Source organism: Malus domestica, chromosome 17, assembly GCF_042453785.1.
Source record: "Malus domestica chromosome 17, GDT2T_hap1".
In the NCBI taxonomy this organism is placed as follows: Eukaryota; Viridiplantae; Streptophyta; class Magnoliopsida; order Rosales; family Rosaceae; genus Malus; species Malus domestica.
This window is the reverse complement of record NC_091677.1, coordinates 8295427-8323094: the sequence shown is the minus strand read 5'-3', so window position 1 is coordinate 8323094 and position 27668 is coordinate 8295427. Positions and strand designations below refer to the sequence as shown.

At 38.7% G+C, this 27668-nt stretch overlaps 2 protein-coding genes and 1 non-coding gene across 9 annotated transcripts; all 3 read right to left on the bottom strand.

Annotated features, from left to right (window-relative positions):
* Positions 1 to 711: 711 nt before the first annotated feature.
* On the bottom strand, positions 712 to 4662 carry LOC103404840 (cellulose synthase-like protein H1). 6 transcript variants are annotated; one of them, XM_008343809.4, is made up of 9 exons: positions 4286 to 4662; positions 3772 to 4096; positions 3575 to 3700; positions 3182 to 3298; positions 2805 to 3017; positions 2495 to 2600; positions 2217 to 2401; positions 1750 to 2100; positions 712 to 1423 (listed from the first exon to the last, which is right to left on the bottom strand). In XM_008343809.4, the coding sequence occupies exons 1-9, from the start codon at positions 4543 to 4545 to the stop codon at positions 866 to 868; spliced, it is 2241 nt and encodes a 746-aa protein (XP_008342031.2). In that variant the 5' UTR covers positions 4546 to 4662; the 3' UTR covers positions 712 to 865. The 6 variants fall into 6 exon arrangements, with proteins under 6 accessions (XP_008342031.2, XP_008342032.2, XP_028952952.2 ...); XM_008343810.4 differs by having other exon boundaries at positions 2217 to 2350; positions 4286 to 4651; XM_029097119.2 differs by having other exon boundaries at positions 3772 to 4185; positions 4286 to 4611.
* Positions 4663 to 13157: 8495 nt separating this feature from the next.
* Positions 13158 to 13371, bottom strand: LOC114822855 (small nucleolar RNA U3). The gene has a single exon (XR_003771044.2). It is a non-coding gene; the product is annotated as a small nucleolar RNA U3 (small nucleolar RNA).
* Positions 13372 to 15970: 2599 nt separating this feature from the next.
* Positions 15971 to 21573, bottom strand: LOC103404839 (cellulose synthase-like protein H1). Of its 2 annotated transcripts, none has more exons than XM_008343808.4 (9): positions 21199 to 21573; positions 18980 to 19304; positions 18782 to 18907; positions 18394 to 18510; positions 18026 to 18235; positions 17739 to 17844; positions 17461 to 17645; positions 17018 to 17368; positions 15971 to 16654 (listed from the first exon to the last, which is right to left on the bottom strand). In XM_008343808.4, exons 1-9 carry the CDS (start codon positions 21453 to 21455, stop codon positions 16091 to 16093), a joined length of 2241 nt encoding a protein of 746 aa, XP_008342030.3. In that variant the 5' UTR covers positions 21456 to 21573; the 3' UTR covers positions 15971 to 16090. The 2 variants fall into 2 exon arrangements, with proteins under 2 accessions (XP_008342030.3, XP_070673340.1); XM_070817239.1 differs by having other exon boundaries at positions 21293 to 21496.
* Between the last annotated feature and the right edge of the window lie 6095 nt (positions 21574 to 27668).

Sequence of the window (27668 nt, the reverse complement as noted above, 5' to 3'; positions counted from 1 at the left end):
GTTGGAAATGGGAAAAGGATCCTAATGGCAATATAAGCTATAGTTGAGGTACTACAGATCATAGTAATATAGTTGAAGAACTTAAAGAAATAGGTCTTTCTCCTATGGATCAAATTAATGAATTGAATCTTATTTTGAAAAAACCTCAAAATATGGACGTGTTCAAGTCATTACATGCCCAACTCAAAAAAAAAAAAAAAAAAAAAAAAAAAAAAAAAAAAGAGGTCCAAAAGCTTCTAAGTGACAAAGCAAGCGAATGATTATCAAAATAATATGGACGTGTTCAGTAGATCATCACTTTCATTCACGTACAACTCTATGTTAAAGACTACCATTCACTTTCATGCAAAGTTCACCTCTAGATGTCTCATGCCATACATCTACCAAAATAATATTCGTATATTGAAGGTGAAAATTAGTCCTTTTTTTTTTCCAAACAATTTTAATGTCAAGTATAACCAACAACTACAAACCGGAACGGCCGATTGAGTTTGGTTAATTCTGTTCGTGTTTTAATCCGAGTATTGTTGAATAGACACAAGTCACATGCAGTTGGTGGAAACACACATTTTGGTCAAATTAGAAGGGTTACTGAAGTGCACATAAAAAAAATGGTCCTGTATTATTCATGAGTTTTGTAACGAAAGCTAATTTGTCGTTATTAAACACATATTTATAAAATTTAGAAATGAACTTGAGACAAAAAAAAGGTCGGACAAAGAGGAAACTCCTCAAAAGTTTGAGACAATTATGAAATTCACCCTTATAGTAATACAATCAGGAAAGACAGTAACATTACAACTCTGTCTTATCTGATCTCGTAATTTTTTATATTAATCAGAAACTTGATCATGATGTAATGTTCTTAGGGCAGGAATGCATGAAGAGCAAAAGCCAACACAGCTGACTTAACTATAGTGACCATTGGAATCCCATATTTGCCCTTCCCAAACAAACCTTTAACAAACGGCCAAAAACATAGCACCACCCACACACTACACATCATCTCCCCGATGCCCGCCCCATTCACCCCAAGAGCCGGTGGTTCCAAACCCAACGCGGCCGTAACCAGAGCTGTGAATTGCAGAAACAAGAGGGCTGTGGCTGGTACAAATATTGTAGTCCCATCAAAAGTAAACCTACCAGCATTAGCATCATAAGTAGCTTCTTGGTCACTAGAAGAGGAATTTTGCTCCTTTTGTGTGACTTCAAATGTCACCTCAGATATGCCCAAAAGCTTAAATACCACAGTTACAAGTCCAAATAATGATGCAGTTAAAGTGGTTATTTTGCTCCATGGTCCCACTGTCAATTGGTTCCACCAAGCCCTAATTGATCGGCCAGAATCAAGGTAGGAATGTAGTGTGTATAAGTGTTTAATGAGAAACAAAGCAGCAAATATTATTAGAGTCGGTTCTTCGACCTGCAAAGCAAAAATCAACCGAGTTTGAGTACATATAGGGACACCTAATTTCATTCATAAAAGAATGTGATATTATTTAATCGACATTTAAATTATTATGTACTTTAAATACTGTCATACTATTTGGTGACAGATTAATTTGAAGTGTAGACTTCGTAATTCCATCATTAACAATGTTTAAACCAAACTTAGTATGGCAGAATCTAAAAGCAGCTGTTATTGGTACTCCAAAAAAGTCATCATGCTTGCGCCTGGTGACTATTTTGAAATGCTAATAACAATTCCGAACTAAAAACACATTATAATTAGACGATGACTCTGTTTACCTTGGGCAAGAAATGTGAGTTGGTAATGATACAGTAGGCTGGCAAAAGAGCATAGCATAGATCAGGAACGGAGAGTAGTCCCCAAATTAGTATCCGCAAGTAAGCCAAGCACTGCCTAAACTCAAGCTTGGCATAGAGGGTGGCAAAGATGGGACAATTTTTGCTGAACAAAATTTCTAGCAGCCCTGTGATCCATCTTTTCCTCTGGATCAACATAACATGAGTAGTTGAGGGTCCGGTGCCCAGAAACCCTGGTGGTTCTGGCGTACATAAGATAGACTTCCACCCTCTTGCATGGATCTTCATCCCCGTTAGGACATCTTCTGATACCGACCCATAAACCCAACCCACCTGAAAACCGGTCGGCCCAATTAACACTGTCAAAACATCTCCGAAGCTCGTTAACTCTTTATTTCTCAATTAACAGAGACCTCTTCTAACATTGGAAAGAAAATATTGTTCGTTACCTTTTTGCCCCATAATGTATCATCTTCGTACTCAGAACCAGCAACTTGGTATGCTATCTCGACCGCACAGGAAAGGTCGTCCAGTTGATCAATATTTTCCTCTAATAAAATTTGAGTTGCTGATCGGATGAGCTCTGGAGAATTTCCAAAGCATTCTTTGTTTAGTCTCTCACTCGTCAAGTTCCCTTTTAAAAATCATTAATAAGTTGATTAATCACTAATGACTGATTATTTATGTTCAATAGTACACATAATCTACATCTTGGATGTTAAGATACCTTCATTATCTGTTAGAGATAAACCATAGATAACTTTACGTCTGTGAAAGCATCCTGTCCCTGCATAGATAGGTCCTTGGATCCCAGCTAACCCAGGCCAAATTTTCTACAAAAAGTTAAAGCCTTCTACATTAATTAACTAGGTCCGTGTACGCCAATCCGCCATAGCCAAAAAAACTTAGCCATCCCATGTTTGTATCTCTAATTCTATCATGTGTTAAGAAATATGAACACGTGACAAAGAGGTATGAACACGTGACATGCAAATTTTTCTTGTCAAAGTGGAGTAACTGTAAACTAATATACGCACTTTTACAGCCTCAACCACGTTACTTCCAAATGGATCATCTTCCAAAGTGTCGTAGAACATTTGGGGAAACTGAACAAATGCACCTTCTTTTTCATGCTTGAAACCAAGCAGTAGGCACATCGCGTGAAGAACGATCTTTGGATTGTTGGCATACATGTCACAGTCCACGTTCAACATAAATGGAGCATTTGTCATAACACCAGAGACCCTTGTCTATGTACATAAAATTAATTAAAAAAATTAGTCACTATATGTAAAGCCATGGACATTACACTAGCTAATTAAGCCCAAGTATAACAGTAATATACTAATTTTACAAATGTATTTAGAAAGAGAGATGGTAACATTTTTTTTTGGGTCAAGCAAATAATTCTCACCAAAGCGTTCATAGCACCAGCTTTGTAATGATGTGAGTGATTTGGACGCTTCTCCCTGGTTACATAAACCAAATGTGGCAGACCATTAGAGATCCTCTCTTTGGCATCCCATATCACCTGTACAAAAATTAATTCAAATTAATGACAAAGTTTATTTAGGTTTCATTAGTAAAATCTTAAAGGATAGTTGCAGAATGTAAAATGTCGGTCGACCACAATATTAGTCGGTCAACCAACTGTGTAGCATATATAATTAGAAAATCTGAATGAGCTATTATATATTTGCCACTCCCCAAAGATCATCATGCATATAATATCTTTACGGATGATACTGAATTTATTGGGAAGTTTTTTTTTCTTGTAGTGTGAATTACCAAACATAAAAATAAAAACCTTGATTATAGTGGGATGGTTCCGGCTGTCTATGCGAGCAAAATCCACATAGTCTCTAGAAAAATCAAGAGGTGCCAAATTTCGGACAGCATCTTCAATTTTTTTGCAGAGCTTTTCATACTCGTCCTACAAGATTAAAATAGATACATCATACATAAATACAAATTCAAGTAAGTATATAGAAGGCCACATTCTACCTTCATTTTTGTCCATTCTTGATGGAATCCTGATAGATTATAACTTGACAAAATGGGATTGTTAGAGAAGTATCTGAATGGTGCTCTAACTTGAACATGGTACTTTTTGCAAAAGGGTACCCAAAGCTTCGCAAATTTAGAGGCTTCAATGAGAGTGTACAGAGTGAGAGGTGAACACCCATCATCTGATACATAGCAAGCTAGCTTGTGAGTTGGATAATCAACGGCTAGAAGTGAGAGCACTGTGTTCACAGTAATGATAGGTGGCTCTAGCTTTGCATCTGCTGTTGTCACAAACATGTCCACCGGAGGAAGCTCCGAAACGCTAATTACGTATTAATCATACACAATAAGACATTAATCAACATGCTAATTACCATAAGAACTTTTTTTTTCTTTTTTTTTTCTTTCAATCTGCATAAGCAAAGGTTAAAGAATTATGCGAGCAGAACTACACATGAACATATGTAAATTAATTATATTTAAAAGTATTAAAAGGACATGCATGACATACTGTTGCAAGAGGTTGTGAGGGTTTGTTTTGTATTCAACAGGAGTCCATTGGGTGATGAGAATAAGAACCCAATTGAAAGCAAACCAAGACTCACACGCGAAGGCAAGAAGCCAGACAAAACCATGGTCTCTGAGAGAGAGGAGACGATAAACAAGGACAAAGACGAAGAGGAACAGAATTGCAATTTCTAAGGTTTTCTGCAGTGCATTGATTTTAAGGGCAGTTTTTTCACAAAGAAGAAGAGATTGAGGATTTTCCATTGGCTAGGTAAAGATAAGAAGGTGTACTACTGTGGATAGAATTCAGGTCCAAGGCGGTTTACACACACACACACACACATATATATATATATATATATAGATGGTCGGCGCCAGCATCAATCATTGTAGAAATTATATGTCTATCTCGTTATATGTTGTCTGCCTCTATATCTCGGCTTTCGGTGAAGTGGTGGTCCTAATCTTATCTGAACTACAAGAATAATTGATGACCATAAGAGTTATTCAAACGGGATGGAAACAGGTTTTATAGGTTGGTGTAAGCTAGCTCATCATACCCTTAATTGCCATAAGATTTTACCGTTTTGTCTTGAAAATTTCCTGATTAGACTATGCAAATTAAAATTAAAAATTATTCGCCTTCTAAGTTTGTTTACATGTACACTCTGAATGAATTGTTCATGTGCATTACTGACTGTACATCCACACATGGTTGCGTCCCCATTCTTGGTACTTTTCAAGTTAAAATTGTCTACGTAAGCTTGAAACAAATGTTAGGTCTTAGTCCAAATACATTGTTCATCCGAAATAACATCGTGAATTTTTTTTAAGAAGAAAATGACACTGATTTAATTATTAAGTATAGCAAGATGTTGTAGCATATTTTATGGTTTCTTGCTTGTAGATGATGAAAAAGATTGAAGCTTTGATTGTTTTAGTTTGCTAAATCTGTTTTACCAGCTTTTTCTAGCCGCCCAACAGCTTAATAATGTTGAAAATTCCTTTTTTGATTCGAAGCTATTTATGTTAATATATAGTGCATGGAAAACTTAAATGCTTGAAGCTGTGGTTTTGAGATTATGCAGAGACGTAGAAATAGTACATTGTATAAGATTTGTATCAACATCTAATTAGTAGTTACTACTCAATATTAAGCATATCACACTTGAAATTAGGGATGGCAACAGTTCGGTCTGAGGACGGAAATGCCATATTCATCTCCATAACCACAAAAATTAACCATATCCATCCGCAAATTAACCATCGGGTATTATCCATAACCATACCCATCAGGTAACGGATTCCTCATCGGTTAACGGTTATATCCATTTTTGTCAATACATAAAAAAAAAAAATGTTGGCTGATCTTTGATATCTCCCATAAGTATTATTGACTTCTCATAAATTTTAATTCATATCAAAACTTTTGAACTTTCTCACAAAATGCAACTCACACTGCAATTTTTGTATTCACAAGTTAATAGATTGGGTGAATAATGATTGTACATGTATGTGTGTGTGTGTGTGTGTGTATTATTTATACTTTAATATTATATATAATTATATTATATATCATTCGGTTCAGATTCGGGAGAAGGATACGGATTGGGGACCCTATAACCATATCCAGAATCATAAACCGAATAATATTCATGGTTTTTCCCCTACCCAAAATATATCTGAATTTTCATACCCAAATCCAATCATATGGACGGTTATCCTCAATTATCGGGGTATGATGGTTAGAATTGTCATCCATAAACCATCATGTAAGTGGGAAATTATAGTTTTGTCTGCCTATCGTTTGTTTGCTAGAAATGAGGTTTATGTGACCTCTCGTTAACATAGAGACTTCGAAATTAATTTTGTGGGGCTTCTTGAATACGTAACAAAGTTAGACACTTTGGTTTGTAGGAGATTGTGTTGGATAAATATCAACAATCAATGATAAATTTATATATGCTAATAAATAATTTAACAGAGTATGAACAAAATGAAATAATATTAAATAGATAAACTGAAGATCGAGGCTTGCGTACCGCAATGTCCTTGAAACATAATTTTGTCCCTATTCTATGCTTGTAGTTCTACGAACGTCTGCTTCATCAGGATTCAACGATCTAAGTCAAGATTCCAGCACCGAGAAACTAGACTTCTGGCGAATTTCTTTGTGGTTCTCTTAGTAAGAAGGTTTGGGATTGTAGAAAATGAATTTGATTTTTCTGTGTTTTAAATGTCATGCAGATGAATGTATATATAATTGAGTTATGGTTATTCACAATATGTATGAATATGGGATGCGCCTTTTGAGAGACATATTCTCAAAGGGGTGACATTCTTTCATCACTTCAGACTTCATCTGAAAATATGAGTTTGTTAAATTAAAAATTAAATCTGAAATTAATTAATTAAAAATAATTAATGAATCAACGAATTTAATTATGAGAGTCGGTACTCAAGCTCATTTTTTGATAATTAATTATATATATTTATTATATATTTCTACTCAAAATTTCCAGTGAATTTACGTGCTGAAGCAAATGAATTAAACAGAGCACAGACTGCGCGCGGAAGGATGAGTTGTCTGTTTGATCTCTTAAATCTTGAAATAAAATGGACCTCTAAGCCAGAGAAAATTGAGACTGATCAATAGAATTTGACAAGAATAATCCCTCTATTACTTTCTTTGAAATATATACATATACAATCCTATACAATCCTTATTGAATAAGGAAACAAATAATTAACTTTATAAACAAAACCTCCCTAATAAAGGACTCACGACCAACACTCCCCCTCAAGTTGGTGCATAGATGTCACACATGCCCAACTTGCCAAGTGAGTCTTCAAACTTTCGACTACACACAGCATGCGTGAGAACGTCTGCAAGTTGCTCCTCCGATTTCACAAACGGTATTGACACAATCTTTCTCTCAAGTTTCTCTTTAATAAAATGCCGATCAACCTCCACATGTTTTGTTCTATCATGCTGTACCGGATTATCGGCTATATCTCTCGCTGATTGATTATCACAATATAATCTCATGATCTCCTTTGGCTTGAACCCAAGCCCTTCAAGAAGTTTCCGAAGCCAAAGAATTTCACAAATGCCGTGGGCCATACCTCTATACTCGGCCTCGGCTGACGATCTCGATACCACCTTCTGTTTCTTACTTCGCCATGTAACCAAATTCCCGCCTACAAAAGTAAAATATCCCGAAGTAGACCGTCGGTCACTCACATTTCCTGCCCAATCAGCATCTGTGAACCCCTCAACATTCAAATGTCCATGCTTCTAATATAAAACTCCTTTTCCAGGTGCAGACTTCAAATATGCTAAGATACGCATAACAGCAGCCATATGATCTACACTTGGTGAATGCATAAATTGACTTACTACACTCACTGCATATGCAATATCTGGTCGTGTGTGAGCCAAGTAAATTAGTCTCCCTACAAGTCTCTGATATCTCCCTTTATCAATTGATTCCTGATTTGGATCCAAACATAGATGATGTTTTTCAACAATAGGAGTATCTACTGGCTTACATCCCAGCATACCGGTTTCTTTTAACAAATCCAAAACATACTTACGTTGTGACAAGAAAATACCTTTCGAAGATCGAGCAACTTCAACTCCAAGAAAATACTTCAAATCTCCCAGACTCTTCATTTCAAACTCAGCCGCAAGGTTACTCTGCAACTTTGAAATCTCATCAAAATCATCTCCAGTAATAATCATGTCATCTACATAGATGATTAAAGCTGTCACTTTTTCCTGTCTTCGTTTAACAAACAATGTATGATCAGAATGACTCTGATAATATCCAATCCTTTTCATAACTTGAGTAAACCTATCAAACCATGCACGAGGTGATTGCTTAAGTCCATAAAGAGACTTACGCAACCGACATACTCCGGTATTTCTACCAACACTGTACCCAGGAGGAAAATCCATATATACTTCTTCCTCCAAGTTCCCATGGAGAAAAGCATTTTTCACATCAAACTGTTTTAATGGCCAGTCCATATTAGCAGCTAAAGATATCAGAACACGTACCGTATTCATCTTAGCAACCGGTGAGAAAGTTTCCTGATAATCTACACCATAAGTTTGGGTGTATCCTTTAGCTACCAACCTTGCTTTGTACCTATCTATTGATCCATCAGCTTGGTATTTGACAGTAAACACCCATCGACATCCAACTGTTTTCTTCCCTTCTGGTAATGACGTCACCTCCCAGGTATTATTCTTTTGTAATGCCAACATTTCTTCATCCATTGCATTTGCCCACTTTGGATCCTTTAGAGCCTCCTCCACACGGGTTGGTACCTGAATAGCCTCCATATTGTCCACCAAAATCTTGCGCTCTGATGCAAGACCATTGCATGAGACATAGTTGGCTATTGGATACTTCACTTTACCTTCCGGAGAAAACCTGTCAGGTGGTACACCCCAATTGTGTCTCGGTGGCAATATATATGTATTTACATCATTACTTGCATCAGTTACATAATTATCCACAATACTTACCTCAGGTATATCCAGAGAAGATTCATTGGGCAGCACAGTATAGCTAGAGAGAGAGGGGGGTACGGTAGCAGTAGCAGAATCGGTAAGGAACGGCTGTGGTTGTTCTGATGGCACGGCAATCTGTTGCCGTGGGGTTGCTAAAGGTACTGCAGCAGTTTCTGCAATAGTAGTATGTTCCTGAGTATCATGAAGCTCGACAGCAGGTACTACGGGAAGAAGTGGCGAGTCTACCATAGTATTTCTCTCTAGGTCCAACCATCCAAGATCACCATAAGTGTTCTCCCCCTGGTGATCGGAAGATGAAGATACGGGAGCATAAAACAATTCTGACTCAGAAAACGTCACATCCATGGTAACATACATATGGCGAGTCTCGGGATGATAACACTGATACCCTTTTTGGTGAGACGAAAAACCAACAAAGACACACCGGAGAGCACAGGGATCCAACTTAGTACGATGAATCTTGTGAATATGCACATATACCACACACCCAAATACCCGGGGGGTGAGAGTAAGAGTAGACACCATCGGTACATGTTGAGTGAGGACTTGAAGAGGAGTTTGAAAATCAATCACCCGAGAGGGCATACGATTTATTACATAAACAGCATAAGTAACAGCAGCTGGCCAAAAAACCTTAGGAACAGAGGCGCCCAGAAGGAGAGCACGAGCTGTTTCTAGGATATGGCGATTTTTCCGTTCAGCCACCCCATTTTGTTGGGGAGTATGGGAACAGGTTGTTTCATGGAGAATGCCTTGATCACAAAGAAACTCCGACAACTCACGATTAATATACTCACCACCATTATCAGAACGGAGAACTTTAATCACAGATGAATATTGAGTCTGAATCATCTGAGAAAACGATCGGAAAACCATACTCACATCACTTTTATTTTTTAAGACATATAACCACGTCATACGGGTGCAATCATCAACAAACGTAACAAACCACCGAATTCCAGAAGAAGGAACAATAGGAGAGGGGCCCCAAACATCAGAGTGCACAAGTTCAAACGGTAAAGCTCTTTTATTCATACTAGGAGGAAACGAAGCACGATGGCTTTTAGCAAGAATACATACTTCACAATGTAAGTTTGATTCATTTATTCCACTAAATAGACTAGGTAACAAATGCCGTAAATATCCAAAAGATGCATGTCCTAACCGACGATGCAACAACCACACTTCTTGTAAATTACTAGATTGTGACGCGCGAACAGCATGAGCTCTGCCAGTAGCGACGTCGTCCACATAGTACAACCCCTCTCTCTTAGTGCCACGCCCAATTATCTCCTTGGTCTGAATATCCTGAAGTAGACAAAAGGACGGATACATTAGAACAACACAATCCAATTGTTCAGTAACCTGTGGTATGGATAACAGATGATGGGATAAAGAAGGAACAAGCAAGCAATGATGTAAGGGAAGTGACGGAGTGAGATGCACAGTGCCGGCACCACACACAGGTGCCAGAGTACCATTAGCAGTTGATATATTTTTCCGGTGAGATGTAGTCATATATTGGAATATATTTTTATCATATGTCATGTGATCCGTTGCCCCAGAGTCCAGAATCCAACCTGTATGGTGCTGAGTTTCGGAGGCTAAGAGAACACGTCCCATGGTACCTGTGTCGGAAGACGAGTCACCCCTAGTACGAGTCAATAAGTTGTGACGAGGATCACTAGAACAAGGCACGACCTCCTGGGCTGTTGGTGTTGCCGCAGCAAGGGAGGCACGGCCTCCACTGGAACCCACTGCTCCACGCTCTTTGGCACGTAATTTTTTCTTTAATTCCGGAAACCAATCAGGCACTCCATGCTTAGTAAAGCACGTATCCTCAGTATGACGAGTTTGTCCACAGAAAGTACACTTCAAATCATCTTTATTTTCTCGGTTGGAAGCACGAGAATTTAAAGATTGATTAGAAGAATTATTAGAGCGAGAAGCACCAGTTGGCCGAGAAATCATAGCCAGGGACGGCACCCCTCCTTGATTGTTACTACCACCCATCATAGTGGCATGTCGTTGAGCTTCACGCCGAACAACAGAAAACACCTCCTCAACAGATGGTAGTGGCTGAGTACGTAAAATATCACTACGCACTTTATCAAAGACATCATCCAAACCCGCCAAAAAAACATACACACGGTCAAGTTGAATTTCTTCCCGAAGGGTTTTGAAATCCACAGCACATTCCATCTTGATGGGTCTCCTTTGATCTAACTCCTGCCAAACGGACTTGAGATCCGCATAATACACACCAACTTGCCAACCTTCTTGACGAAGTCGGAAAGATTTAACCTTCAATTCATAAATTTGGGAAATATCCGAACCATCATAATAGGTCCGAGCCACCTCTTCCCAAACTTCTTTAGCAGTACGCAGGTGAATAAAAAATCCCATGATAGCAGGTTCCATGGAATTGATCAACCACCCTTTTACGATTGCATTCCCTGTCTCCCATGTCTCATAGTCAGCACTCTCCTCAGCAGGCTCCTTGATACTCCCAGTCACAAAACCCTTCCTACCTCTTCCAGCGATGTGCATCTCTAAAACCTTGGACCAAAGCGGATAATTTGATCCATTCAATTTCACGGTGTTGGGTACAGCAGATACATCATGCTGAAGAACAACAGGATTCACGGTACGAGCACTGCCTTCTAATTTCAAAACACCACTACCTTCCGCAGATGCCATATTACCTTCGGGCAGGAATCAGAGAAAACTGCACGTTGAAAAACAGTGTCCCACCACACTGCTATACACACGGCACTACTACCCCCACTCACGCGAACTGAGGTCTGCGGGAAGAAGGGCAGAACCAGTCCGGCGGGAGGAAAGGAAAAACAGGGTTACAGGAAAAAAAAAAAAGGGTTACGGAAGGAACTAGGGTTACGGCTAGGCTCGTGATACCAAATAGAATTTGACAAGAATAATCCCTCTATTACTTTCTTTGAAATATATACATATACAATCCTATACAATCCTTATTGAATAAGGAAACAAATAATTAACTTTATAAACAAAACCTCCCTAATAAAGGACTCACGACCAACATGATCTCCCAAATGAGACCCCCAATCCGCCCAAGTAATTCTGAAGAGCTGTTCGGGTCTAGCACACAGATTGTAAAGAGTTTCGAAGGTCATGAAACTCTTAGGTTGTTTGAGAATGTAAAGCGTTTTGAGACAGTTGTGCAAACTACTGAAGGATAGAGTGGTGATTCTGGTTGGGCAGCAAGTTTTCAGTTTGCTGCTTCTGAATCACTTCCTCAACCTTCTGGAAACCTTCCTCAAGCTTCTGAAACCCTTCCTCTAGCTTCTGAAAAGCTTCCTCTAGCTTCTGACATCCTTCCTCTAGCTTCTGAAAACCTTCCTCAAGCTTCTGAAATCCTTCCTCGAGCAATGCACCAAATCTTGTTGATAGTTCTGTAAAACAAAGTAGTATCAGCAACAACGCTCTTTATCATAAGACTACTGATGCGGGTGATGATTCATTCGATGCTTGGAATGATTTTGATAGCTCGAATAATGCATCAAATCTTGCAGATAATTCTGTAAAACAAAGTATTAATCAGACTACATCTGTTGACCACACTTCAGAAACAAATTTGTTTGGCACTAGCAACTCCGGTGACTTGGATTTTGGTAGCTTTTTGCAACCAGATTTCTTAACAGGAGCATGTAACAGTTCCAACAGTTCAACTGTAGCGTATAGAGTCAGCCAGAGCCTTCTGTATTAAACAGGTGCGTGTATAAGCCAACTTATATGGGTGCTATAATAGCTGCAGAATCCTGTTTCGAATCACCGTGAAATGCTATATTTGCTGGTTTCAATAATATAATACGTGAAGCTTCATGGAAGATGCATGTGCTCATTCATTAAAGAACCTATGTTAACGCCTCATTTCTGTTGCGTGTTTAGGTTGGTTGATGCAAGCACAAACCATGAAAAAAAAATCTGAGATGTGGCGGAGGGCGGTGATGTTTCCAGTGTAAGAGCAGGGTCAAAATCTGACGATATGGAGAGAATAATGTCACAGATGCATGATCTCTCGTTTATGCTCGAAAGCACTCTTTCAATCCCTCCCAAGCAAGACGTAGTACATCCGCCCTCTAAAGATTGAGGCGTAATTTGTCTATGTTTTTAGCATGCAATGTTTGTTGCGCAACTTGGATGCAATACTGCGGAAAGAATTGAAGAAGAATAATGAAATTTAACCAAAAAAATTGTGCCTGTGATCGGACGGAATGTGAATTTGAGAACCAAAAGGCAAGTGCAGAAAGAATTGAAGAAAATGAAATTTAACCAAAAAAAAATTTAGAAGGGAGGTCTGTCAGACAACCGTGTGACCACCCCAACCGGTTGTTACAACGGCTGAGAACGATCATCTACCGCTCGAATGATCCAAGGATCACAAAGCTGTTAATCACGCTCTGATCACACGGTCATGGTTCATCCACCAGACTGAGGTTCCTGTCTCCTTAGAAATCAAGGATACAGAGGTACAACCTATAGAACAGATCCTGTTCAAGTAAGGTCGTGATCATTGACGCGCGAGACAACATCATAAAGTCCATCACTCCTTCTCACATGGCCGATGTGGGACTTACTCTAACCATGCCAAAAATGCAATAAAAGACGACGCAACTTTTGAGACAAACAACAGCAGTCCGTCTAGGAATAACATTTTACAATAGTTACAAACACTAAAATATGATACAGATGAAAAGTAAATTACAACATTGAAAACAAAGTGCACATTAAAAGCAAACATATTACAACAGTTTTCAGTCTCCATGGCTTTGGTATTTCATCTCTGGTGAGATTGACCAGCATAGGTGAATATAACATGGTTCGTCTGCTACTCCTGTGCAGCCTTCACCGGGTGCCCGTTTTCGACCTCCGCGCCCGCCTCTATCAGAGGAGCCCTTCTCGTCGCTGTAAGACACCGAACAAGCCAGTCTCATGCATACCATGGCGGTTGGGTTGTCCTGGAAATTAAATCAAGTAGAATTGTTTCAGTAAAAATAAACGGGTTGCGGGAAGCAATCCAAAAAAAAAAAATTGTATTCGAAGAACTTACAGCGATGAGGTTAATGACTTTACGATCCTTCAACCTCTTAGGAAGACACAACTTTCTGTGGTCAACGTCCCTGCAATAAAAATTTCATCAATTGACAATAATTATGTTGATCATTTGCTGACTTGACTTGAACTCGACTATTTTAATTGAATTAGACTAATAACATTCGATGTTTGGTGAACTTTTAATGTTAAGACTGGAATAGTTAAAGTGGAGAACGGTTCAACATCTTGTATGTTACAAGTCCTATCTAGAGTGTTACAGGCGGTTATTTCAATTAAATTAGACTAAATGACGACCAATATTTAACAAACTTGAAATTGTTGAGATTTAACTAGTTAAATTGTACTAGACACACATATGTTAGAACTGGCTTGAACTCAATTCCAATCTTGTTTAGTCCAAGACTCAAGACGAGCTTAGACCTACAAGTATTAACTATTAGGAGTAACTTACTTTTGGCCTTGTGCGAGCCTCATATAGCAACGAACGATAAGTTTAAGCAGCCGGAGGGAAGGCCCTACAGTAGTAATCATGTCGAGCATTTTCCTAAGAGCTTGAGTGATTACGAAAAATCAATCCGTGAAAGCGCAGCAGTACTTATGTCCCTCAGCACTTATAATCCTCTCCATTATGAATGTGGCCACCTGCATATACAAATCAAAAGATTTTTCAGCATAATTAAGTTTCGTTATCCTGATGCTAGGTACTTATTTGACCCGTACAAAGCAAGGCCCTAAATGGGTTATGTCTTTACCGTTGATAAAATTGCAAATATCTTAGAAGTCTACTAAGCAGACTTTAGTTGTTATGTCCTGGAACCATGGTGTGATACTCACCATCTATGTGGCTGCTAGTGAGCGTACATCGCTTAAAGCCGTTGTCAAGCATAGTCAAAGCACTTGTGAATTATCGTCCATTGTTGACGTCCCAATGATATTTGATGACGTCCCAATGATATTTGAGGATAATTCTACATGTTTTTCTTCTCTCATTCACAACGATACCAGATTCAAAAAGGATACATCAAAAGAGACCATACCAAGCACATTGCGCCAAAATTTTTCCTCTCATCCTTAACAAGCGCATCAGAAGATCGAAGTCAAGAGAATTAGTTCCCAGACAATCTCAATGATCTCCTCACCAAGTCACTGCCGAAATTCAGTTTTTAGAAGCTTGTCCTAAGATTGGAACGCGTAAACTGTCTGATTTACATTGCTTACAGTCTAATTAAGGAGTTTTGTCGAACTCAAGGATAGTATGTAGTAGAAGTTGACCTTAATGTACTCTTTTTCTTTTAGTTCAGGAGCATTTGTCCCATTAGGCTTTGATATCATGACAAGGTTTTAACTGAGGTCTTAGGTTGGTCATACCTTGATGTGAGCGTTCATCACTGTTTGATTACTTCAAACTTCGACCTTACACTTCTCACGCTTTGGGTTTTGTCGCACTTCGCGTGTGAAATTGCCTATGCCGATCGAAGACTTCAATAATCATCTGAGAAGACTCGATGCAATAACTTCTTAAACGTTACACTTTAAGAGTAAGTGTCGTAGTTAATATCTTTAGGAATGTGATTGTATAAATTTAGAAGCAAGATTCCAATAGGATTTGGATATCTAATCTTTTATGGCTTGTATTACTTGTGAGGCAAGAAAAGTACAGGTGGCTAGTATAAATAAAGGCATAAGGCACCAAGGAGCATAAGTGAAAATACTATCGTTGAGCTTCCTTCTCTCTCTCTCTTGCCGTCCCTCTCCTATCCTCACTCTCTAAATTGTCCTTCAACAGTTTCTAGTCTTTTTAACTAAATTGACTTAAAAATAGATAGCACCATTGGAGATGATTTGTGCTCCCTATTTCTCCTAAGTTTATGTAATTAACAATCCTTAGTTTCAAATGGCGACATGCTAGTTTAGTTTTGTCCTCTTTTGTTTCGTAGTTTTCATTTATGTGCCACACTGCACTTGTTTCTCCCAAGATATATAACTAGATAGCCATCAAATCCATAAAGGTGATGCATGTGAGAACCCATTAAATTTGAAATAAACACTTAATAAAATAAGTTATAATTTTTTTCATTTTTTTCATCGTTATACAAATACAATCAGGAAAGACAAGAACATTACAACTCTGTCTACTCTGATTTCCTAACTTTATATTAATCAGAAACTTGATCAGGATGTAGTGTTCTTAGGGCAGAAGTACATGAAGAGCAAGGCCAACACAGCTGACTTGACTATAGTGGCCATGGGAATCCCATATTTACCCTCTCCAAACAAACCTTTAACAAATGGCCAAAAACATAGCACCACCCACACACTACACATCATCTCCCCTAGGCCCGCCCCATTCACCCCATGAGCCGGTGGTTGCAACCCCAACGCGGCCGTGACCAGAGCTGTGAAGTGCAGAAACAATAGAGCTGTGGCTGGTACAAATATTGGAGACTCATCAAAAGTAAACCTTGCATCATAAGTAGCTTCTTGGTCACTAGAAGAGGAATTTTGCTCCTTTTGTGTGACTTCAAATGTCACCTCAGATATGCCCAAAAGCTTAAATACCACAGTTATAACTCCAAATAATGATGCAGTTAGACTGAGTATTTTGCTCCATGGTCCCACTGTCAATTGGTTCCACCAAGCCCTAATTGATCGACCAGAATCAAGGTTGGAGTGTAGTGTGTTTAAGTGTTTAATGAGAAACACAGCGGCAAATATTATTAGAGCCGGTTCCTGGACCTACAAAGCAAAATCGTTTGAGTTGAGTACAGCTAGGGACACCAAATTTCATTCATGAAAAAATGTGATATTATTTAATCGACATAAATCATTATATGTACTTAAAATATTGTCACACTATTTGGTAACAGATTAATTTGAAGTGTATGTAAACTTCGTAATTCCATCATTAACAATGTTTATACCAAGCTTAATTTAACAAAATTTTAAAACAGCTATTATTGGTACTCCAAAAAAAATCATGCATTCTTCTTTGATGAAAAAGGTAAAGAAACCAAGAGTGCAAGCCGGGAGACTATTTTAAAATGCTGATAACAATTCCGAACTAAAATCACATTATATTTAGATGATGATTCTATTTACCTTTGGCAAAAAGTGTGAGTTGGTAATGAGGCAGTAAGCTGGCAGAAGAGCATAGCATAGATCAGGAATAGAGTGCAGTCCCCAAATTAGTATCCACAGGTAGGCCAAGCATTGCCTAAACTCAAGCTTGGCATAAAGGGTGGCAAAAATGGGACAATTTTTGCTGAACAAAATTTCTAGCAGCCCTGTGATGCCTCTCTTCCTCTGGATCAACATAACATGAGTAGTTGAGGGTGCAGCGCCCAGAAAACCTGGTGGTTCTGGCATGCATAAGATAGACTTCCACCCTCTTGCATGGATCTTCATCCCAGTTAGAACATCTTCTGTTACTGACCCATAAACCCAACCCACCTGAAAAGGGTCGGCCCAATTAACAATATCAAAACTCCTGTCAATTAGCAGAGACTTCTTCTAACATTAGAGAGAAAAATATTTTTCGTTACCTTTTTGCCCCATAATGTATCATGCTCGAACTCGGAATGAGCAACATGGTATGCTGCATCGACCGCACAGGAAAGGTCGTCCGGTTGATCAATATTTTCCTCTAATAAAATTTGAGTAGCTGATCGGATGAGCTCTGGAGAATTTCCAAAGCATCCTTTGTTTAGTCTCTCACTCGTCAAGTTCCCTTAGAAAAATCATTTATAAGTTGATTAAGCATTAATGAGTGATTAGTTATATACATTAGTACAGATAATATATATCTTGGATGCTAAGATACCTTCATTATCTGTTAGAGATGAGCCGTAGAAAACTTTACGTCTGTGAAAACATCCTGTCCCTGCATAGAAAGGTCCTTGGATCCCAGCTAACCCAGGCCAAATTTTCTGCAAAAGTTAAAGCCTTCTACATTAATTAGGTCCATGTACGCCAATCTGCCATAGTGCGAAACTAACTTAACTACCCCATGTTCATATCCCTATTTCTATCGCCTGACTAGAGGTATGAGCACGTGACCTGCAAGTTTTTTTCCGTCTAAGTGGAGTAATAGTAAACCAATATACGTACTTTTACAGCCTCAACCACTTTGCTTTCACATGGATCATCTTTCAAAATGTTGTAGAACATTTGGGGAAACTGAACAAATGCACCTTTTTCTTGCTTGAAACCAAGCAGTAGGCACATCGCATGAAGAACGATCTTTGGATTGTTGGCATACATGTCGCAGTCCACGTTCAACATGAATGGAGCATTTGTCATAACACCAGAGACCCTCGTCTATGTACATAAAATTAATTAAAAATATTAGTCACTGGGTAAAATCATGGATTTTACACTAGCTAATTAAGCCTAAGATAACAGTAATTTTCTAATTGAACAAATGTATTTAAAAAGAGAGATGGTAACATTTTCCTAGTTAAGCAAATAATTCTCACCAAAGCGTTCATAGCGCCCGCTTTGTAATGATGTGAGTGATTAGGACGCTTCTCCCTGGCTACATAAACCAAATGTGGTAGACCATTAGAAATTCTCTCCTTAGTCTCCCATATCACCTGTACAAATATTAATTCAAATTAACAATAGAAAGTTTATTTAGGTTTCAGTACTAAAATTTTAAGGAATAGTTGCAGGATGTGAAAAGTAGATGAACCACAATATTAGTCAGTCAACCAACTGTGGAGCATATATAATGAATATAATGAGCTGTTATATATGGCTACTCCACAAAGGTCATCTTGCATATAAATTTACCTTTACCGATGAAATGAACTTATTGGGAGGCTTTACTTCTTGTGTGAATTACCAAAAACAAAAAACAAGAACCTTGATTATAGTGGGATGGTTCCTGCTGTCTATGTGAGCAAAATCCACATTGTCTCTAGAAAAATCCAGAGGTGCCAAATTTTGGACAGCATCTTCAATTTTTTGGCAGAGCTTTTCATACTCATCCTACAAGATTAAAGATGGAGACATCATACATATATACAAATTCAACTAAGAATATATAAGGCCAAATTCTACCTTCATTTTTGTCCATTCTTGAAGGAATCCTGATGGACTATAACTTGACAAAATGGGATTGTCAGAGAAGTATCTAAATGGTGCTCTAACTTGAACATGGTACTTTTTGCAAAAGGGTACCCAAAGCTTAGCAAATTTTGAGGCTTCAACGAGAGAGTAGAGACTGAGAGGTGAACACCCGTCATCTGATACATAGCAAGCTAGCTTGTGAGTTGGATAATCAACGGCTAGAAGAGAGAGCACTGTGTTCACAGTAATGATAGGTGGCTCTAGCTTTGCATCTGCTGTTGTCACAAACATGTCCACCGGAGGAAGCTCCGAAACCCTAATTACGTATTAAACATAAACAATTAGACATTAATCAGCATGTTAATTACCACAAGAACATATATTTTTTCAATCTGGCATTAGCAAGGTTCAAAGAATTAGGTGAGCAACACTACACATGAGCATACCTAACTTAATTAAATTTAAACGGATAAATTTGATCTAGATAAAAAAAATTGAGCTGTTCTCAAATTTAGTCCAGTTTTTTTTTTTTTTTCAACTTTAATTAAATTTCTTAATTTTATGAGTCTTTACTCAAATTTTTAATTTGAATATTTAAATAAAAAAAAAGTCTAACTACTTTCATAAAAATAGTTAAAAAGAAAAGTTAATTATGTGTCAACATAAATAATACTTATACGATAGGTTAATAAAATCATTTAACTTGTGATAGAGGTATTTACGTACATACAAAAATAAATAAAAATAAATTTACCTATCATTCATGAAAATAGTTCAAAGAAATTCCATCTTCCATACACTTATAATCCATACTAGTATATACACTCATATTTAATACCTACAACATAGATTAGTTACCATTGTTAACTTGTGATGGAGATAGAAGAAAAAATTGAGATATAAACTAAGGTTCTAAAAAACGCTAGGCGATAGTAAGACGGCGAACTGACACCTAACGCCTAGGCAGATTTAGTTAAATTTCTTATATATCTTGTAAATAAGTGCATATTGACACATAAAAAATTATACTTGCATGAAATCCATGAATAAGATAATAAATGAATGATAAAATACAAAAAGAGTATCTAATAAGTCCAAAATTTAAAAACACATTAAGCATATATGCCAAACATTTTAAATGATTATATCTAATTTTTAAAAAGTAAAAGTAAAAATCCCACGTAGTGGGTTGGGTGGTTTATAATAAAACTACTAGGAAGCCATGCCAAACATCCCTTAACCAAACCATGCACATTGGTATCATCCCTAAAATCCTCTCTTTTATTTATGATTTTATCTGGGTTGGTGTCCCACTTCGAACTTTGGAGCACCAAAACCGGTCAAAAACGTATATAGCAATTGAAAGTTAAGGTCAAAAATCATAAAGAGACAATTATGAAGATGTGCATGCATCCTTCCCCACATCATAAAGCACAACATGTGTGGTGTGAGTGTGACCCCTCCCCTCGACCCATATTCCCCATCAGTCACATCAACCTATAGACACTTCCAAACGAAGGAGACCATTTTGAAGCCTTGAAAACTAAAAACTTTTATTCTTTTTTATTCTTTCTTTTTCCTCATCATCATCGTCTTTTTTCTGTTTCCTCTTCTTCTTCTTTTTTTTCCGTTTTTCCTCTGTAAATTCTCCCTTTTTTTTTTCTTTTCTTCTGTTTTGCGCTGTAAGTTCCTCTTCTTCGATGGATTTCAGACAGAGGGAGTCGCGACAGCTAAGAAAGTTGTGGTGCACAGAGAGAAGGAGTTGAAACGGCGAGAAAGCTTTTGCGATTCTGGGTATCTGTTTGGAATTTCTTCCCAGGAAACCATTTCACTCTGCCTAGACCGCCGCCTAGACAACCCATGGCGCCTAAGAGCGCCTAGGCGGACGCCTAACAACTTCCCGATTTTTCTTAACAATTCACACCTAATCAGATCTGCACACCTATGCCCAGCACCTAAGCGGCCGTCTAGGCCGATTTTTAAAACATTGATATAAACTAAGAGCAGTAAAAAGCAGAATAACATTTAATTCTTATATTTAATCATAAAAATTGAGTAAAAGATAAACCTATTAATAAGAGATGACATTTATTTCAATTTAATAAAAAGATGATAGAAAAGTGAATGGACCTAGCCCAACAAAGTGTACTAAACTTAATCAAGTTTACTTTATTTAAAAGTACGTAATAAAAAGAACATGAATGACATACTGTTGCAAGAGGTTGTGAGGGTATGTTTTGTATTCAACAGGAGTCCATTGGGTGATAAGAGTAAGAACCCAATTGAAAGCAAACCAAGACTCACATGTGAAGGCAAGAAGCCAGACAAAACCATGGTCCCTGAGAGATAGGAGACGATAAAAAAGGACACAGATGAAGAAGAACAGAATTGCAATTTCTAGGGTTTTCTGCAGTGCATTGATTTTAAGGGGAGTTTTTTCACAAAGAAGATGTTGAGGATTTTCCATTAGCTAGCTAAAGATAGGAGTTGTGGATAGAGGTCAGGACCAAGGCGGTTTAAATAAGTATAATATATATAGATGGCCGACGTCAACATCATTCATTTTTGAATGTCGATGTCCATATATATGTATAAATATATATATATATATATATATATATATATATATATATGTGTGTGTGTGTGTATTATATAGTCTACCTTTTTATATCTCTTTAGGCAGACTTTCGGTGAAGTGATAGTTCGAATCTTATCTGAATTACGAGAAATCATGATGATCATAAGAGTTAATCTTTAAATCGGATAGAAAGGTTGGTGAAAACTAACTTCATACCCTTAGGTCATCTCCGATCGAATGATTCAGATGGTCAGAGGGTCGAAAATAGCTCGAAAACCGTCTCCAACCGAGAGCCAAGTCAAAGGGCTCGTGGGCCCTACTGAACAAAAAATGGTCAAAAGGCCAACTGGCCGGCCCAAACCAACTAGCCAGCTGGCCCCAGGTCGGTCCACAATTTGAATTCCAACGGTAAGAAGTCAGCTAGCCCTTTTTAAAAAAAAAAAAATTCTATAACTTCCTAAGCCATTAAACAACATTAAATTAAATTAAGTAACATGAAACAACATGAAACAATATTAAATAACATTAAACAACATAAAAAAAACATTTAACAACATAAAACTTAAACGTCTACTTCATGCTTCTTTTGGCCCAAAGATGTGCAACAAGATCCTGTTGTAGGTACTTGTTTGTGGCATGGGAATGTATCATCCTATAATGCCTTATGTACTCATTTAAAGAGATACTACCAATTCTTGGATTCAAAGACAAATTAGGGCCATCATATATTTTTGCACGATCCCTTATTGACCTATTTGGATCCTTTTGGTCGTCATCAGACTCTCCATCAATATACCTATATCGCTCATCCTCCACAATCATGTTGTGTAATATGATGTGTTTGTACCATACTTAGGGCATCCGTATATAGATCTCGCATAAATACTCGAGGGACTCAAATGTAATTATGTAATAAATGAAGGGGCAAATATGTAATAAGTGAGGAGCCCTTATGCTATAAAAGGACTCCTCACTCTCCTCATTAGAAGAGGCCAATTTTTAGGCCTGAGATCCCCAGAGCCTCACTCTCACATTACGAGGCCTCACTCCCATATTCAGAGCTATCATCCTCACAGAGAAGCTCTTTCTCCCTCACAATCCTCTCACAAACAGAGAAATACAATATCAGTGTGGACGTAGCCCAAACATTGGGGTGAACCACGATATATCTTGTGTTCTTTACTTTCTTGCAGATTCACGGTCGGATTTACGTTGTTCCAAGACCCCTCCGGTTTTGTGCATCAACATTTGGCGCCGTCTGTGGGAATCGATACGAAAAGTTGTGTCGGTTCTCTTTCATCTTTTCACCTCTACCGTGAATCTACAAAATCACAAAGCTATCGACACTCCAAGCACCGACACCCACACTCCGTGTTCCTGAAGATCCAGTAAAAGTAACATCTGATGCTAGTTTAGTCAATTCAAATGATCTTATGCTAGCATTTTCTTTTGTTGTACATGTAAGTAAAGTGCAAGACCTCGAAGCTAATTCCAAATTCTTTTTGGCAAGCAAATGTAATCCAGCAACAGGTTCATCTTCAGCTAGCAGTGGATCTAATATTCGGTCATCCAAAGAGGCGGCAAGCACGCTTTTCGATAAATCGAGGTCGCCCCACCTCAAACGTATCACCATTGTCCTTCTTCACCTTCACCACCAAAAACGACGGCGTCATGGCAAATATCTCTTCCGCTATCGCTAGCTTCCCTTTCCGCCCGCTCTCCTGCCCCTGTAGCCTTACCATCGAGTCACTCTTCTTTATCCTGAACTTCGCCACCGCCGCCACCTCATTCAGCTTTGAAATCACGCTGCTCGCTTACAGCGTTGTCACGAACCGCAGCTCCTCCCTCTCCTCCTGCTTCTTCTCTTCGAAGAAGGGCGACAGATCAAACCCATCCGACAACAAGATTATGTGAAATGCATTCAGTGTCTCTGTCTGCTTCGACGTGATCTTGTCGCTTGGCTCGTCGAACTCCTGCTTCTGTTTCGTCAATATGACTTTAGGAATTGATTTCTTGAACCAGGAGGAGTCCATGACCTTGGAAATGGTGATTCGGGTACTCGGGTTTGGGTCGAGAAGCTTCGTCATAAGTCTCCGGGCCTTAGACGAAAACCACGGTGCCACTAGGCCTTTCCCTGAATCTCATATCAGGTGATCAGCACAATCAACCTCCCCACATCCACATGTTGCGTTTACACACCGACAGATCTCAGGTCGGCTTTCGAGATGGATTTGGAGAAGCTGCAGTGCAGCTCTTGCTCTCGGTTTTACAGCGATTTTTCGGGAAAATCCCGCCTGACTTTTCCAAGAAAATTTCAGCTTAACATCCAATACATTCAAAGATCTAGAGATAAAGAAAGTAAGAAGTAAGCAGTGAAGGCAATGAAGCTGAATTGGATGCACTGGTTTAATCACAAGTAGCTAATGGGTCTAATTCCGATCACCAATCATTTCCTCCATTTTCTTCCCCCAAGAATGGTCGTCAAGAAGGTCCTTGCCAAGACCCAACACGAAGGCAATGGTGTTATTGCCAGGAAAGCCATTGGAAGCTGCGAGTTGAGGAACCTGGATCCTTTTCTAATGCTAGATCACTTTTCAGTATCCCCTCCCGCTGGATTTCCTGACCACCCACATAGACTATCACATACATGTTACAGGGAGGCTTTGCTTTTGAATACCTCGAGAGTCATGAGGATGCTAAAGTTGGCGAATCCAATGCCACTTTAGAAAAAAAAGTCACGCACTCAGAATACAAGGAGACCTGGCGATGCCGACACCAAAAGTGAAGAAATTATTCAGATTCCTTCACATGGGTAAACTGTTCACTTTAGCTTTAATCATGTAAGCTACAGTGAGCATGTAACTAGGGTTATGTTTGTAAACCTAAGTGGTTAATCGTCTATATGCAAAAGTAAGGAATAAACACCCATATGCAAAAGTAAGGAATAAAGGAAGGCTTTCCTCTGCGAGAGCACATGGGGGACACTGCAAAAGCAAAAGAAGATAAAAAGAAGCAGATATAATTACGGTGGTGATGGCATGCAAAAAAAGGGAATTATGGGCGTGACCCATTGAGCAGAGGGTCGATTTTATTTTTGAATGATGTAATTTATTTTTCTTATCTTTCGGAGACATCTGTATAAACCCCATCAGAGGGTAATAATTAAAAAAAACGGCAAGCCCAAAATAATGGGCTGGAATGTTATGTGAAGGGCGAATGCCCATATACCCAAAAGAGCCAGACCCTCTATTACCACCAACCAGGTGATCAAAAATACGCCCAGTACTCCAAAATTATTCGGCAGCCTACCGCTATTATCACCAACCAGGTGATCAAAAGTACGCCCAGTACTCCAAAATTATTCGGCAGCCTACCATTATTATCACCAACCAGGTGATCAAAAGTACGTACAGTACTTCAAAATTATACATGAGCATCACTCATGTCAATCATACATAAACATTCATGAGCATCACTCATGTCAATCACATATAAACATTCATGACCATCATTCAACATTCATGAACATCACTCATGTCAACATTCATGAGCAGAATCATGTCAACATCCATGAGCATCACTCATGTCAATCAACATAAACATTCATGAGCATCACTCATGTCAGAAAGCTTCATTTACAGAGCTCCAGCTTCAAAAGCTTCATTTACAAAGCTTCAGCTTCAAAAGCTTCACTTGCAAAGCTTCACTTACAAAGCTTCAGTGCAGGGTATACAAATACCGCCTCCGAACAACCGCCACTTCGGCCCATACATGGATTCAATTTGAAGTCTCCAGCCAACAGTCTCTATTGACCGAAAACTTGGGGACTACATTATGTACCATATATTAGGCCTCAACTAGGCCTCATGAAAAATATTTGGGGGACTTAGCCCATTATTTATGTATTGAGGAACGAGTCATTATTCTATAAAATGGACTCCCTCACTTTCATTAGAGAGCATCCATTATTCATGTATTGAGGAGCGAGCCCTCATTTTATAAAAGGCACTCCCTCACCATCATTAGAGAGCATCGCCGCCTGCTGAGCAACCGCCTCGCCGCGAGCATCACTCCTAACCCATTATTCATGTACTGAGGAGCGAGCCCTTATTTTATAAAAAGGACTGCCTCACCTTCATTAGAGAGAATCGCCATCTGCTGAGCAACCGGCTCGCTGCGAGCATCACTCCTAACCCATCACTTATGTATTGAGGAGCGAGCCCTTATTCTATAAAAGGGACTCCCTCACCATCATTAGAGAACATCGCCGCCTGCGGAGCAACCGTCTCGCCGCGAGCATCGACTCTAGCCCATCATTTATGTATTGAGGAGCGAGCTCTTACTCTATAAAAGGGACTCCCTCACCTTCAACGCCACAAGCCGAGCCAACCAAGGCAACATAAGCCACAAGCAGAGCAGCCTCGTAACATGTGCTACTTTTAGTTGAGCATCATTTCAGATTAGGCACCACCTCATATCGAGTATCAGTTCTAGACGACATCTAGTTACTTCGGCCCACACATGGACTGAATTTCAAGTCTCTAGCCAAAAGACTCTCTTGACTGAAGACTTGGGGGACTACTGTTTGTACCATACTTAGGGCCTCCGTATTTAGATCTCGTATAAATACTCAGGAGACTCAAATGTAATTATGTAATAAATGAAGGGGCAAATATGTAATAAGTGAATAGCCTTTATTCTATAAAAGGACTCCTCACTCTCCTCATTAGAAGAGGCCAATTCTTAGGCCTGAGATCCTCAGAGCCTCACTCTCACATTACGAGGCCTCACTCAGTGTAGACGTAGCCCAAACATTGGGGTGAACCACGATACATCTTGTGTTCTTTACTTTCTTGCAGATTCACGGTCGGATTTACGTTGTTCCAAGATCCTTCCGGTTTTGTGCATCAACATGATGCAAGACATCATGGGGGAGTCCAAATTTTCTCAACTCCACCTTCTTGCCGGTTTCTTGATGATCTTCCATCGTGCTTGTAGAATACTGAAAGTTCTTTCAACATCTTTTCGGTATGCCTCTTGTTGTAAGGTAAACCACTTTTCGGCGTCATTCGCAAGGTTTGGAATTGCTTGGACAAGTGTCGGCCACTTTGGGTAGATGTCATATGCCATGTAATACCCCATATTGTACTGACGCCCGTTGATGTAGCAGTTAAGTTGAGGTGATTTACCTTCCGTTAGGTTATTAAAGAGGGGTGAATGCCCAAGAAGTATAATGACATATTGGGATCCAGAGACTCCAAAGAAATCATCCCAGATTCATATGTCATACGAGGCAACCATCTTTAACACAACAGTTAGCTTTCTTAACCTTCCGCTAAAGCCTCCTTGCCATCCGGTGGGACAGTTCTTCCAATTCCAATGCATGCAGTCTAATGACCCTATCATGCCCGGAAACCCACGGTATTTATAGCCCAATATCCACCCTATTTATAGCAAAAAAATTAAATTAAATCCAAAGGCTAGCTAATGTCAGCTAGCAGTTGGATTTGAATTTTTTTTCTGCCAAATTTTTTTAAATTTAAATAATAAATTATATTTGGCCTTATGGCTCTTTGGCCTTCGGTTGGAGATGGTTTTTTGTGACAGAGCTATATTTGGCCCTCGGTTAGAGATTGTAAGAAATATGGTCATGCACTGTTCATTAAAATATTAATTTCTTGGAGGCCCAGAGGGCTAAAATGAGCCCTCTTACCCTCCTTCGGTTGAAGTTAGCCATAATTGCCAAAAGATTTTATTGTTTTGGCTTAAAATTTGTCTAAATAAACGATATTACTTACATTATAGGGGTAGAGGAGTGGGTTTAGCATCACAATGAGTTAGCAATAATGTGGTTCAAATTCGCCTTTAGCGAGAATCGAACTAAAACTTTTTACTTAGAAGTGAAAAGGAATATCACTAAATTGTGGTACTACGTAGCAAAAATTGCCAAATTAAAGTTAGAAATTATTCGCCTTCTAATTAAAATTGTTCATCATACCCTTAATTGTCATAAGAGTTTACCGTTTTGTCTTGAAAATTGCCTGATTAGACTATGCAAATTAAAATTAGAAATTATTCGCCTTCTAAGTTTCTCTTCTTTTT

What these genes read in the sequence shown, in the direction of transcription:
- LOC103404839 (XM_008343808.4), bottom strand. Translation starts at nt 21,455, where the DNA reads ATGGAAAATCCTCAACATCTTCTTTGTGAAAAAACTCCCCTTAAAATC. An exon ending in CGGGCGCTATGAACGCTTTG is followed by an intron (nt 18,236 to 18,393) that starts GTGAGAATTATT and finishes TTATGTACATAG; the next exon opens with ACGAGGGTCTCTGGTGTTAT. An exon ending in AAGTGGTTGAGGCTGTAAAA is followed by an intron (nt 17,845 to 18,025) that starts GTACGTATATTG and finishes TAACTTTTGCAG; the next exon opens with AAAATTTGGCCTGGGTTAGC.
- LOC103404840 (XM_008343809.4), bottom strand. Translation starts at nt 4,545, where the DNA reads ATGGAAAATCCTCAATCTCTTCTTCTTTGTGAAAAAACTGCCCTTAAA. An exon ending in ACCATCCCACTATAATCAAG is followed by an intron (nt 3,299 to 3,574) that starts GTTTTTATTTTT and finishes ATTTTTGTACAG; the next exon opens with GTGATATGGGATGCCAAAGA. An exon ending in ATACATTATGGGGCAAAAAG is followed by an intron (nt 2,101 to 2,216) that starts GTAACGAACAAT and finishes ACCGGTTTTCAG; the next exon opens with GTGGGTTGGGTTTATGGGTC.